The sequence below is a fragment of the Sarcophilus harrisii genome, chromosome 2 (assembly GCF_902635505.1).
Source record: "Sarcophilus harrisii chromosome 2, mSarHar1.11, whole genome shotgun sequence".
Classification (NCBI taxonomy): domain Eukaryota; kingdom Metazoa; phylum Chordata; class Mammalia; order Dasyuromorphia; family Dasyuridae; genus Sarcophilus; species Sarcophilus harrisii.
This window is the reverse complement of record NC_045427.1, coordinates 18,371,189-18,385,595: the sequence shown is the minus strand read 5'-3', so window position 1 is coordinate 18,385,595 and position 14,407 is coordinate 18,371,189. Positions and strand designations below refer to the sequence as shown.

The window sequence follows — 14,407 nt, the reverse complement described above, 5'->3', positions numbered from 1 at the left end:
ATTCTTTCCTCCTCTTTCATCCCCCCACTCCCAAGCAAGCTACAGTTAAGAAAAGATATATTTATGTATTTCTATGTAGATATTTATCTTGAGTCTGCCAGTCTTTCTTTTGAACTACCCTACTGTTGATGTGAATATTAAACGTATAATATACATTTTTCTATGTAAAAAAAACCAATTTGTCCATATTTTAGTAGTTTGTCCAGTGCTAAATTCCTTAAAATTGATCTTTCATATTAATTTCTATATATTAAATTATCTGTTAAATTCAGGTTTTAGGACTTCAGAAAGTCCTGAAAATCTGCAAGTTTGTTGAAGGTTCATTTTTTCTGATTAAATTACAGATAATTTTTGTAAATATACTTTTGGCTGCAGGCCTAGTTCTTCTGATTGTCAGTAGATATGATTCCAGGCTGTGGCCTTCAATTGTAGCTGCTGATAAGTCTGGTACAATTCTAATTGCAGCTCTAGTGTATTTGAATTGTTTTTCTCCTAGCAAAATTTTCTTTTTGTTCTGGAGGTTTCTAAACTTGGTGATAATATTCCTGTGTGTTTTCTACAAAGGATCTCTTTGAGGTGGTGATGGGTGGATTTTTTTTTCTATTTTTACTTTCCTCTCATGTTCTATCACTCCAGGACAATTTTCTTGGATTATTTCCTACATTATTGTGTCAATATTTTCATTTTGGTCACAACTTTCTGGCAGTTCAATTATTATTATGTTTTCTCTTCTTGATCTGTTCTCCAGATCTGATGTTTCACATTCTGCTCTATTTTCTCAGTCTTTATAATCTGTTTTGTTATTTCTTGGTGTCTCGTAGCTTCACTGGCTTTTCCTTGTCCCATTCTAATTTTCAAAGAATCATTTTCATCTTTGAGACTTTCTGGTTAGTTAAGTTTTTTTCATAAGCTTCTTGTTTTTCTTAGACACTTCTTTTGTTCTTTTTTTCTTGTGGTTTTTCCCTTTTGTTCTGAGTCTTCTTTCATAACATGACTAATGTGGAAATATGTTTAACATGATTATACATATATAATCTATATCAGATTTCTTGCTGTTCTAGGGAGAGGGGAGGGGAAAAACTTGAAACTCCAAATCTTACAAAAGTGAAATTTAAAAAAAAATTTTTTGGGGGGGAGGGAGGTTCAAGAGTAAATTTTATTATTTTTAATATGAAGTCTTTTATTTTCAAAACATGCATAGTTTTCCACATTCATCCTTGCAAAACCTTGTGTTCCAATTTTTTATAACTTTTCTTTTTCTAAAAATATTTTATATATAATTGGGGGATAAATACTATTACTTAAAAAAAAACGTAAAGAATTAAAGGCAGGCACTGTTTCATTTTTGTGTTTGTACCTGTTCAGAATTGAAAAACATATTAAATAGAAATAGTTTTTTTTTAAAGATCAGGGAGAAAATGATGAAAGGAGAACGACCAACAGATGTTACCTGGCACCTGAGAGTTGGATCTTATGCCTGAGCACCAAACCTAGCTCTTAGGACACTCGTAAATGAGTCATCATTTCAGGTCATGTACAGTTCACTACTAAAAGGAAGCTTATCCATCCGTTTGCAAAGACCATCTCTTTTTCCGCCCTTAATTTAAAAGTGTCCCATGTGAGATATTGGATACCATATAATAGGCAAAGGTTTGATCTATAGTTGGAGGCAATGGTTTTGAAAAGCACTGTACAAGATATTTCTGCAAACAGTTATTTTCAGCGAACGGAGAAGCAGTTTGGCTCGGTGTCTAGACCCAGATGTGAAGTCAGGAAAGTCTGGATTTATCAGAAACTTACTAAGTGCATGAGCCAAAGGGCAAGCTTTTAAAGTCTCTCAACCTCAGTTCATCTGTATGTGAGGATAATAATACTGGTAGCACTCACAGGGTTGTCATCAGGATCAACGAGATAAGAAACGTAAAGTACTTTCCCAAACCTTGAAGCTTTTACAGCAGGATTGGGAATCTCCCCAGTGCCTTTGCACATAGGAACAATTCCTTGCTAGACAGGACTAGTAAACCAGGACTGGTTTGGGGGCTTTGGTCTCACTTGTTGAAAAATAGTGGGAAAAATAGAGTGTGGATCTCTACATTTGCTTCTAGCATTAATGTTCTAGGTTCCTCATAGAACCTAGAACCTCACTCTGGATAGTAACGGGGCAAAGTATGACTTAAGGAAACAAAATTGTAACCAATCAATTCCCATGATGGGGAGGAGTGAGTCAGGACCCAGCCAGATCTCCTCAGGCTACCAGCTTCTTAGGGAACTATTTGCCCACATACTCCAATGTATCTTTCTGAGGATCCTAGAGTAAGAGTCTGCCGAAAAGAAAAGGAGTCCAAGGATTTCTTGTATTCCCCTAGTCTCTCTACAATTGATAGAGCTCTTATGGGCGTCATGGTACCGGAGAGAGAAAGCATATCTGAGCCATTGAGTCCAGTAGATGAGGAAATTAAGGACCAGGGAAGACTTAGGATCAGAAATAATGATGATGATAATAATAACTAGCATTTTAAAAGCTCCTACTGTGTGCCAAGCACTGTATTAATTCTATAAATATCATCTTATTTGATGGAGAAGAAAACAGCAGACCACTTCAGTGTCTTTGCCAAGAACTCCCACTCAACTCCCTGGACAAAGTCCAAGGGTCACATAACATTGGATGTGACTGAACAACAATCCCTTGTTGGATCCTCAGAACAAGGATGTACTGTTATTCCCATTTATCAGATAAGAAAACTGAGGCAAGCAGAAGATTCAATGACACGCCCAGGGTCACTCAGCTAATAAATGCCTGAGGATGGATTTGCACTCAATTAATGGAAGCTTAGCAATATCAAGTTAACTTGCCGATTGTCACACCAGTAATGGGGGGGCAGAGGCACAATTTTAACTCAGGCTTTCCCAATCCCAGGTCCGTTACTTCATGCACTTTGTCACAACGTTCAGCTAGTGTTACATAAACGGTTCCTTAGTTGGCTTTTTTGCCTCCTGTTCTGATTTGGCCTTCTGAGCTCCCTGGGTCAGGCTGGTTCCCCTGAGATGGTCCCAGCCCTGCCCTTGGCCAGAATCCTTTCTCTGGATCTGGCTCCCAGGACCCGAGCCCTGTCCTGGTACGGCAGATATGGAGAGGAGGGTGGGTAAAGCAGAGAAAGAAGCTGCCTTTCTCTGGAACCACGATGTCTCCTCAGGGACCGGCTGGAACCAATTATTTCAAATCTCTCTCCCGGCTAACCGATGCCACTTTTCTTGCCAGAATAAGAAGACATATTTTTTTTTTCTCCTAAATAAACACATCTGGCTGCTTAGTGCTGATATTTCTCATCGGGGCAAAGGATAATAATAATAATAATAATATAATAATAATAATAATAATAATAATAATAATAATAAAACAAACTGGTTTTCCATAGAGAGGGCCTGGAAAATGAGCCCTTCCCAAATGCAGCCCTAAAACGTAACCCTGGCTCCTTTAGTCCTGCAGCCCTGAGGAAACTTTGGGCTTCTTGGGAAGAATTAGGTCAGCCTGCACACGCCCTCTGCAGTTGGCTCCTCTCGGACCCCATGGAATGTTTATCTCATCCCAGTCCTTGTTGACTTCTCACATCCAGGGCACGAGGCAGCAAGAAGCAACAAGCCATCCCTAGAGAAGACAAGAGAGGGAGCAAAGCGAAAAGACCCTCGGAGACTTGGCAGATAGGAAACAAGAAGGGAAAATGTTCTCCTTTGTCACCTCCACTTCTGGGAACCAGATGCCCTTTTGAAGTGCTATCTCCTAGCGGGGCAGCTGGGTGGTACAGGGGGTAGAGCACCAGCCCTGAAGTCAGGAGGACCCGAGTTCAAATCTGGTCTCAGACACTTAATACTTCCTAGCTGTGTGACCCTGGGCAAGTCACTTAACCCCAATTGCCTCAGGGGAAAAAAGTGCTATCTCCTAATGAAACCTTCCTTGATTACACTGTCTGTTCCTATATATTTATCTGTTGCATCCCCTCCTTTTCTCCCTATAAAAGATAAGCTCTTTAAGCTTATGGTTCTGGTTTTTTGTGTCCCTAGAGCTTCACCCAGTGCACAGTGGATACTTTAAAAAGTGACCCTTCACCTGTCTAATGAGTATCCTATTTTTTGCCTTTTCAGAGAGAGAATTTGGAATTCAAAAAAATGCTATCGAAATTTAGGGCTTAAATACTGAGTTTTAACCTTCTCTGTTTTACAGATAAGACTCAGAGAGGTTATGGGATTTTATTCCCAGTGGAAAGGACTACCAAGATTCAGCCCTCAATTTATTCATGCCAGAGAGGTAAGTGACTTATTTAAGTACACATAAAATTCGAGTAAGTAGGAGTAAAATCCCACAACAGTTACCGGGATGGGAAACAACTCGTGTAATAATCACAGAACTTCTCCTCTCACACCAAGATAAAACTGAGAAACTGTCCCACTTAAAAGCACAGGTTGGCTTTTGAATAGGATCCTGAGAAGAAAAGTCCCAAGTGGCTCTAAGAGATTGATTTCTATGGGAGTCAAACCTCCAGAGTCTCCTAGAAGCTGGAAACCGTGATTCCTTGGCTTTCACACGCTGGAAACTCTTTAGAAATGGTGGGCAGAAAAACTGGAAATTAAGGGAATGACTCCCTATGGGGGGATGCATTTAAAAAATCAAGGACTATAATAAAAAATAAAAATCAGGGAATATGAATGGAATGGAATATTCCTGTTCATAAGAAAGGATGAAATGGGCTTCTATGAGCTGACACAGCGAAGCGAGTAGAAGCTGGAGAATAAATTGTACAATAATAATACCATGGAAGAAAACTTTGAAATACTGGAGAATGCTGACCAATGCCATAATAAATCAGGACTGAGAGAATGCAGGCAAAATCTGTCACTTGGTAGGGAACTTATTAGAATAGTCTGAATGTCTCTGAATATCCCTCAGAAAGAGACATTTTCAGGCACTGTCCATATGGAAATGTGCTTCCTAGATGGTACACGTATATGCGATGGGCTTTATTTTTTCATTTTTAAAAATTGTTCAATACAGGGGACATGCTAAGGGGAGAGAGAGTAATAAAATAATTTTTAAAAGAAATGAATCTAGTTTTTTAAAAGTCATCAATTAAAATAATATTAAAAACAAAAGCATGAAGAGTGAGACAGATTCCCCCCCCCCCCCAAGCCATTTTGGGCTTTTCTTCCTTAAATCTAGGAGCTATGACCTCAGCACATTTTGTTCTCGGATTGAGTTTCTGATGGGCTGGAAATACGTGTAGAATGTGTGAAACAAGGAGGCTGTACTCGATCTCTAAAGACCTTTCCAGCTCGAAAATCTATGACCCTTTGACCTCACAAGCAGGGACCCTCAGAGCTGAGCCCCCTCACCCGCCAATAAAATCCACACTCGCTTCTACCAGATGCAGATGTTTGTGTTCCCGCTTTCAAGACCGAAATGGAAGACACGGCTCATTGTTAGCGAGGGGCCCTTGGTCCCAGCAATTCCTAGAAGCAGGATCTGGGGAGGAAGTGTGGGGATGTTTGGTATGTGAGGGGCCTCCCGGGGCATGGGGGACTGTTAGCTTCTAGCATTCGTATTTGGGAAACGTGTCTTCACAGGGAAGTGATTTTACAAGCTCGTCTGTACTCCGATCCAGGCTCAAAAAGGTAATGGAAACCAGATTCCGTCTCGGTAGTGGTGGGTCAGGGTCAGCGCCAGCCTGACGGGGAGTTCAAGGGATCACAGATGCCGATCTGGGAGTTCAGAGGCCAGTGTCTAACCCACCTCCTTCATTTTGTAAAGGAGGATGAGAGCAGGACACTAACTCACCCAAAATATAGGTAACGAGTGAGCCAAGATTCGAACTCCAGGCTTTTGGCTTCCAGCACAGCCACCATATTTCCACTGTACTGTGCAGCCTCCCTGGTTATTGTTGTTGTCATTTCACTACTAAGAGGAGGCAGGGGAGGAGGAGAAGGATTGATTAGATAAAGAGGCTGGAGCTTAGCCAGGACCCGTTAGCCATCTGTATTCTCTTGTTTTTTTCCTTATGGAAGCTTTTTTTGGCTAAACTCAGTTGCCCCCTTTGTAACCCATCCCTGACCTCTGGTGAGAGAGATCTCAACCTCCTCAAACTGTCCCAGAGTCCTTTGTCTGGATGGGCCAGAACCTTGGACTCTCAGGATGGGAGGAGACCTCTGTGACCATCTTGTCCAAGTGTCCCTGAATCTCCTGCGTGACCCACTGACCACTGGTCTGCTCTGCTTGGAGACTGCACTGAGGGAGCACGGAAGGCCATCCTTCACCACCCCTGAGGTGGCCCCTTCTATCTGTGGACAACTCTGACTGTTAGCCTTTTCCTGACATCATCTGCCAGCCTAATCTGTGACTTCTGGTCGCCGGCCCTGGTCCTATTCTCTGGAACTGAGGAGAACATGGCTCACCCATCTTCCCAAAGCCAGCCCTTCAAGTCCTTGGCCACCGCTCTCATGCCCTCCTAAATCTTCTACTCTAAGGTTGGGTGGCTCCAGTTCTTTAAACCAGAAATCCTTGACAGATGCGGAAACCGAGTCCCACAGTGATTTGGCTGGGGTTGCAAGGGAGTAGGAGAGATGGGATCTGCCTGCAGCACATCTAAGTCCCACTGTCCACAGATCAAGTGCCTCTGTAGCTAGAGAGTGCTTAGACTTCCCCAGGACACTTGCAGAGTCTCCCATGCGGTGCTGGTAGATGAGATGGAAAGATGTGTCTTGGAGGATGTTCTCTCCTTGCAGCGGATTTGGCCCGAGGCCCCAAAGGGCGTCATTGGTGGATCCCCTTCAGCTTGGAGGGATCCTCGAGGGGAAGCGCGGGGGCAAGCTCCCCTGTTTGGGGCTCCTAGGTTTCTATCAGCGTCTTGCATGAAGGAGGCAGGGATGGAAAGCTCATTAACTTGGCAGAGAGAACATGAAACAGGAAGGGGTGATGGGCCGGGGGCCAGTGAGGTTGGAAATTCCCTCCTCGGGCCACAGTGATGCACTGAGGCGAAGACAATGGCGGCTCTCTTTGGACTGAACCTGGAATTACACTGGGATTGTCGGCAGCCAGATGAGCAAACTTAATAGTTTAATACACGGACTTCCTAAAAGTCTTAGTGTAGTTTTAAACCATTAAAGCTCATCATCATCATCATCATCATCATCATCATCAAAGCTTAAAACTACACTGGTGCTAGTGGCTCCCAAGCCCAAGATGAGTCCTCAGTGTAATGTGTTCCACAGCTACGATACTCCAGTCTCCAGATGAGGGGAGAGGGTCACTTTTTTGGTGTTCTGTCCCAGGGAGGTCACAGCCAGAGGGCAGAACCCAGGTCTGGGTATTACATTTTAGGAAACACAGGATCACATTTAGGAGAAGTGACCAGGATGGAGAAGGAAGGAATAAAAGGAGGGAGGGAAGGTGGGAAGGAAGGAAGGAAGGAAGGAAGGAAGGAAGGAAGGAAGGAAGGAAGGAAGGAAGGAAGGAAGGAAGGAAGGAAGGAAGGAAGGAAGGAAGGAAGGAAAGGAAGGAAGGAAAGGAAGGAAGGAAGGAAGGAGGGAGGGAGGGAGAGAGGAAGGAAGGAATTCTTAATTAAATGAAACAAAAGTGAAAGTTGGTAGGACTGGGGTTAGGAGAGAGGGCTTCTTTGAAAGCTGCTTCTGGCAAACACCCCCCCCCCCCATTCTCCTATGTTCTGGAGCAGCAGAGAGGAGAAAGGGAAGATTGGGAAGATCACTGAGGAAACTCGTGGTTATCCATGAGCTCCCCTGGGGGCCCAGGACTGAGGAACCAGGAGCTGCTTACCTTGCCCGAGCCTGGCCCCTGTGATGGCCTCCTTGGCGCTCCCAAAGCCCAGCTCTCGGCAGACCACGCTGGCGGACACCAGGTTCCATTGGTCGTCGCAGATGGTTCCCCATTCTCCATTCTTGAGCACTTCCACTCGGCCTTCTCCAGTATTAGCGCCGCCTCTCAGCCGCACCAGGGGTTGCTGGGGAAGAGAAACAGGCCCCTGCTGAGTGGGGAAGTGCCTAGGACACAACCTGGCTCAAGGCATCTTGGGAGACTTGCAGCCGGCCTTCCAGCTGCCCTCCATCTCTAGTCATGAACTTGCTGTTGGGTTCTTTATGGGGCTTCTCACTGTTATACCACCTGCTATGTAATGCATCCCTGCTGGAAGAACTCTCTCCCTTCTTCCCTCCCTCCTTCCTTTTCTTTTTTCTTCCTTCCTTCTTTCCTTCCTTTCTTCCTCCATCCCTTCCTTCCTTCCTTCCTTCCTTCCTTTTTTCCTCTCTCTCTCCCACTCTCCTTTCCTTCCTCCATTCTTTTCTTCCTTCTTTTTTTCCTCCCTTCCTCACTCAGTCCATTATCATTTTACAAATAAGTAAACTGAGGCCCAGGAAGCTGGGATTCAAATCAAGTCCTGTGACTCCAACAAGCCACGTCTAGATCTGAAACCTATCCATAAGTTAGATGACCATGGGGAAAGTAATGTGGCTTCTCTGAGACTCAGTTTCCCCAACTGTCAAATGAGGATGATAATAATTGCTAGTATGTATAAAGTGCTTTGAGATTTTGGTCCAATGACAGCCCTAGGAGGAAGGTGCCATTATTATCCCCATTTCACAGATGAGGGAACTGAGAAATGGGAGATGCAATGTCTCCAGAGTCACACAGTTACTAAGCAATGGGCACAAGAGATGGACTCCATCTCTAGGACTCGGCCTCCCTCACTGTTATTGTGGGCAAAGCCCTCTATAAACCTTAAGCAACACTGAGATGGGATTGATAATGATTAAATAACGTTCATGATGCTGGTGACAATTCTTATTCATGGAGGCTCTGTAGTGACAAGAATTGGGAGAACTTGGGCCCCTGATCAGGTGCCTAAGTTCCCAAATCAATAATCAATCCATTAAGAACCATTTATTAAGCACCTACTATGTGCTGGTCACTGGGCTAAGTTCCAGGGCCACAAAAAGGCTTAAATGACCGTCCCTGCTCTGGTTCACAGTCGGCTTGATCCCCCACACCTTCCCACCTTCTTTCTCACTCTCCTAAAGCAACACTCCAAAAAACACTCCTCCATCTCCATCTTTTCTTCACAACTACCTTGTCTATTAAACTCTAAATCTTGAGGCTTTAGGAAAATAAAGCAGGACTTTCTCCTAAAAGTAAGTCCCAAATGTCCCTGTCAGGTTGTCTCCCTTGGAGGGAGATGACAATCGCATGCATCAGTCCACAATCTTGGTCACTGGGACCAAGTGATGGGTCACAGGCCCCAATGATGGCCTGATATTGTCACCATCAACCCAAGGACAAAGATGGCTCAGCAGGAGGCTGGAGGGCATTCAGTGGACACCGACCAAGGCAGGGAAAGGCCTGAGGCCACTGGAGCCTCTGTCTGGGATGTTTAGTCTGGACCGGAGAAGAGGGCGGCAAGATGGGGCTCAAGTGGAGGTCCAAGTACTTGAAGGACTAGTACATGGGACAGAGATTCAGCCTTGTTCTATGGAGTCTGCCCAGAACAGGGACAGGGAAAAGAAGTAGAAAGTGCAAAAATTGTGTCAGGAGATCTGTCTAGCAATCAGAACTGGCTAAGTGTGTGTGGGGGGGACTTCAGATTGCACAGTACTTGACAGTTAATGTCAAGTAAAGTCCTTCACTGGAGGTATAGAAGCTTAGGGTGGGGGGAAACCCGACATAGACCACTTTCATTGACCGGCCTCCCGATAGTGTCTTTCTGTGGATCAAAGGTGTATGGGAGGAAATGAGAGAAATAATTCATTTTGAACCCCTACTCTCAGTATTAATCAGTATTAATTATTACTCTCAGTATTAATACAATCAGTATTAATTCATTTGATAAACCGTAATCAAGTTCTCTACATAAAGGCCCAGAGCGGTGAGCCGCAGATTCTAAGTTCAGTAACTATGGGACATTCCCTGGAGACCCTCCCTCCACCCTTGTTTTGCCATGTCGACTGAGCTCGGCCTGGCAGAGATCACAGCTGCATGGAAACTATTTTCGTAGCTCTGGACCAATCACTTGTCCAGCAGGAGCCGATGACCATCTTATGACAGCTTAGGTCACTGCCTGGGATGGCTCGGACCATCTCCTCCTGCCCAGGTCAAGGAGACGCCGTCCAGTTTCGCTCAACTTATGACCCTGACATGTTGCTTATTCGGTGGAATTGTTCTATATGTGTTATAGCGGCCCTGGGTTAACTGGGCATCTCACCTTATAAACATGCAAGGGGGAGACATCTCAGACCGAGGGAGATCTGAGGTCCACTTCATTAGAGGGACCGTGGGTCCTTCAAGAAAGAGCCATTGGCTCAGATTTCTGCCTCAGTCTCTCTTGTTGTAGGTGTGACCATTTTAATCTCCACCATGGGGTCCGGGGAGGCGGGAACCTTAGGGGCCTGGACACAGACCGTGCAGTCCTCTTGGGTCAATGATGGAGGAGAGGGTGTGGAAGGAACCAGAAGACTTAGAGCAGAGGGATCCTTAGGGGCCATAAAGACCACCCCCTTATTTACAGAGAAGGAAACACTAGTGGGTGCCTGAGGTCGGCAGGCTCTTCCTGCTTCCAAGTCCAGGGCTTCGAACACTAGGGGTCAAGGCGGGCTCCTGTTGTAGTGATAGTATGGAGCTGGGCAGAGCTACGCCAGCCTCTGAATCACATTCTGGGTCTGAGGTTCTTGGGCCGCTCAGTGATGCTTCAGGTTTATCAAACAAACCAATCATGGGGAACCAGCTGTTCTTCACGAAGAAGTCCCATGAGCCCCTTTCAGAAGCACATCAGCTGAGCCCCTGATTTCCATCTTCCCACATCTGCTCTTCTTCCAATCAGTGGGAGTTTACACTCTCAGTTGCTATTAATGGTCAACAGATGGCACCTAGAAGGCCTCCGGCCGCTGGTGGACTTGTGTGGGATCAACGTTTGCTAGGATTTTCCGGTCACTCAGTCGTGACTCATGGGAACAGACACGTGGTCTCCTTCCCATGATCGTGCAAATGCCCCCGGTTCTATGTGAAAGGAAGTGAGCAGGGCCTTGGTCAGTCAGATCCCAGATGTGAATGGGGTGATGGCTGGAGTGGAGTGGGAAAAGAGCAGTCACTAACACCAGTGGCATTTCTCCAGGATACATCAGGTGTTTCTTGGGAATTCCAAATATGGAGTTAAAAGAGCTGGGTTTGAGTCCCACAAAGGGATTCCTTAGCAAGGTTACCCTGGCAAGCAGCCTCTGTGTCTTCATCTGTAAAATGGGTGATTTGAGGATCAAATGATATCTCTATAAACTGCTTAATCTGAGGAACAGCGGGCACAATAAAAATAATTACTCTCTTTCCCTTCCCCTCTCCTAATACATTGACTATAGTATAGAAATGGGCTAGAAATAAGACCCTTGGCTTTCAGTGTTATAGCCCATGATTTCATCAGCACCCTGTTGCTGTGGTACAAACTACAGAGCTTTGATCTTGGAGCTAGGAAAACCTGGATTCGAATGATATAATCAAGATCCAGCTTCAGTTTTCTCATCTGCAAAAGGAGAATAAAAGTACTTCCAGTCCCTTAATCCCTGGGTTATAATGAAGTGAGAGAATGTGTTTAAGTGCCACATAAAATTTAATGAGCTATTCGAGTGTCAGTTATTTACCTAGTACAAGGTTATATTGTGTCTTTGTCTTGGTAAAACTAATGCTTAGCACAGTGATCGAAATATAGTTGGCACTTAATGTTTGCTGATTGGTTGATGTCGTATTTGGAGTTGGAGGGAGCCTTGGAAGACTTCCAGTCCAAATCCAAAGTTTACAGATGAAAAACTGAAGGCCAGAGAGCCTTGTAGATCAATTAGGGAGGAAGCAGAAAAGTTAGTATTCAAACACTCCAGTGCTGGTGCTTTGCCCCGACAATGTCTTGTCTACAGGTATGTGATGGCTTGAACTCAAGCGATGTTGAAACTCAGCGAGTGATGGGCGGTGAAAAATCGGAAGAAACAAAAACACGCTACCAGAAGCTTTGTTGGCAACAGGCTTCTCAGGACATTACTCTTCAACGCCCTTAAGAGTCCAGATCCTATCAGTCCTCACAGAAGTACAGGATGGCAGGGACCGAGAGTTCCTGGGGTGATTACAGAGTGTCCTCCAGTGCTGGAGGAAGGAGAGAGGTGGGGTTTGGCCTGAGGAAGGATCATTATGCTATCAGACTTCAGTTCTTTAAGAATCCCTTTCCAGTGGGTAAGTGGTCCAAAAACATGGACAGTTCTCAAAAGAATTGCCAGTTGTGAATAGCCACGTGCAAAGTTGTTCCGATTCTCCAATAATAAAAGAAACATAAATCAAAACAGTCCCGAAGTTTCAGCTCACGTCTGACACAAAAGGGGGACTGGGTAATGGAAGCAGGACTGAGGGAAGGGGCTCACTGATTCACTGTTGGCAAAGCTGTTCCTTGGTCTAATGGTTCTAGAAAAGCAGTTGGAAGAAATGATACTAAAGAGGTAACCAGAATGACCATACCCTTTGACCCAGGGAGACTAAAGACAAAGATGTTTTTTCATAAGCCCTCAAATATTTGTTGCATCACTTTTTGTGGCAGCAAAGCTCTGGAAATAAAGTTGATGCTCACTGGTGGGGGAAAGAATAAAGAAATTGCGGATCATGAACAGAATAGATGGCAATTGAATGGTAAGAAATCATATTTATGCAGAATTCAGAGAAGAGTGCAATGGCTCCCTAGAGAGGGAAGGTGAAAGGGTGGAATAAGGGTAAAAATGAGAGATTTCAATATTTTAAAAAATATATTTTTAAAAGAACTTTTAGGTCTAGGTTAACAATTGAAATCTGAGTCAAGAAAGGAGGGCTCTTGGGTGACATGGAGGAGACACACAGGGTTTGGAGCAACAAGGGTAAGAGGTCATTGAGTGTAACCCATCCTATTACACATTGGGAAACCACGGGCTCTAGAGATGAAATGATTTGTCCTTTGGGTCTCACTGATTAGATGTGAGATGAATGATAAGAGTGGAATGAAATGGATTTTAGTCCCAGCTCTGACAACAACATGAGGGACTTTCCAGAGTCAGTCTCGGAATTAGAAAGAACCCCAGAAACCCTCTGGTACCATTTGTGGCTCAGAAGTTAGGTGGCGCTGCAGCAGATACAGCGTTAGGTCTGGAGTCGCGAAGATTCATCCTTCTGAGTTCAAATGCAGCCTGAGACTCTGCAAATTGGACGAGTGAGCCATTGTTGCCTCCATCCAACCGAGGAGCAACATTAATCAGCCATTCAAGATCTCCGTACTGCCCACGATGTGTTGGGAATAACCAAAGTAGTCTTTTTGAAGTTGCCTACAAGGGATCATGGTAGGCTCCCTCCATCCTTACAGACTTTGTAATGAATATTCTTTGATTCTAGTTGCTCAGTTAAACACATCATCATCGAGTCAATCGGCACCATGTTGTCCACAGAGAGGCTTTCCCAAATGCTTTGCTGAAGGGATCATAAATAGCGCATTTGAGGGCATCTGAGAGGTCATCGAGTCCAGTCTCCTCAGTTGGCAGTTGAATTCAGAATCTTTTCCCAAATGGGATCTGAGCATAGTGCCCAACATTCTCTATCGATTTGTCTCCCTAGTTTTTAAAAAGCCCAACCCATTTCTTCCCTTCCTCATCACTCCTTCTGTTTATAGAAGAGCCCTGGGACAACTAGGTGACAAAATTAATAGAGCACTGGCCCTGGAGTCAGGAGGACCTGGGTTCAAATCTGACCTCAGACATTTGACATTTATAAGGGGACAAGTCACTTAATTCCAACTGCCCCTAAAAAGTTAAAAAGAGCCCCATTATTTCCCCTCTAATTTTCTTTCTCCCATCCTTTGCCAATTAAGTCTCTGCTTGGTTCCCACTGCGAGGAGGACTACTGATTTCACTTTTGCCTCTGTTATGGTCCAAAGCCAAGCATCCTCCTGGAACAGTACTGAGCTCCAGGCTTAGATGGAAGAAATCTGGAAAGGAAGATGCTTAATCCAACCTCCGCCTCAGCCAAAAGACTAAAGGCAGGCATCTAGGAGAGGAAGGAGCTCGCTGGAAGTTCAGAGGCCTCGACCAAGTTTTTTTCTCCACTCTTAGGATCAGAGGCAATTAATCTGAGGACAGTGAAGGGGATGACTGCCCAGGGAGGAAGGCTCCAATCTATTGCTCTTGGGCTACCAGGGAAAGATTCAGGGGGAATCATCAGATGAATGAGAAAGGGACCATCATCACATGAAAAACCTGAGGAATAGAGGATTTGGGGTCCTTATCTGTGAAACCCTGAGTAAGTCCCTTTCAGGGAGACCATTTTCTCAACTCTATAGTTGAGACTAAGGTAAAACTAAATGACCTCCAAGCT

The 14,407-nt window shown here is 44.6% G+C and overlaps 1 protein-coding gene across 1 annotated transcript in view; it reads right to left on the bottom strand.

The window, feature by feature from the left end:
* The window catches only part of LOXL2 (lysyl oxidase like 2), a 129,975-nt gene that overhangs the window by 39,358 nt on the left and 76,210 nt on the right, over positions 1-14,407 (bottom strand). Inside the window, exon 6 of the mRNA XM_031949665.1 lies at positions 7,820-8,003. Within this exon, the coding sequence (XP_031805525.1) occupies positions 7,820-8,003 (184 nt within the window). The remainder of the gene's footprint in view (positions 1-7,819; positions 8,004-14,407) is intronic.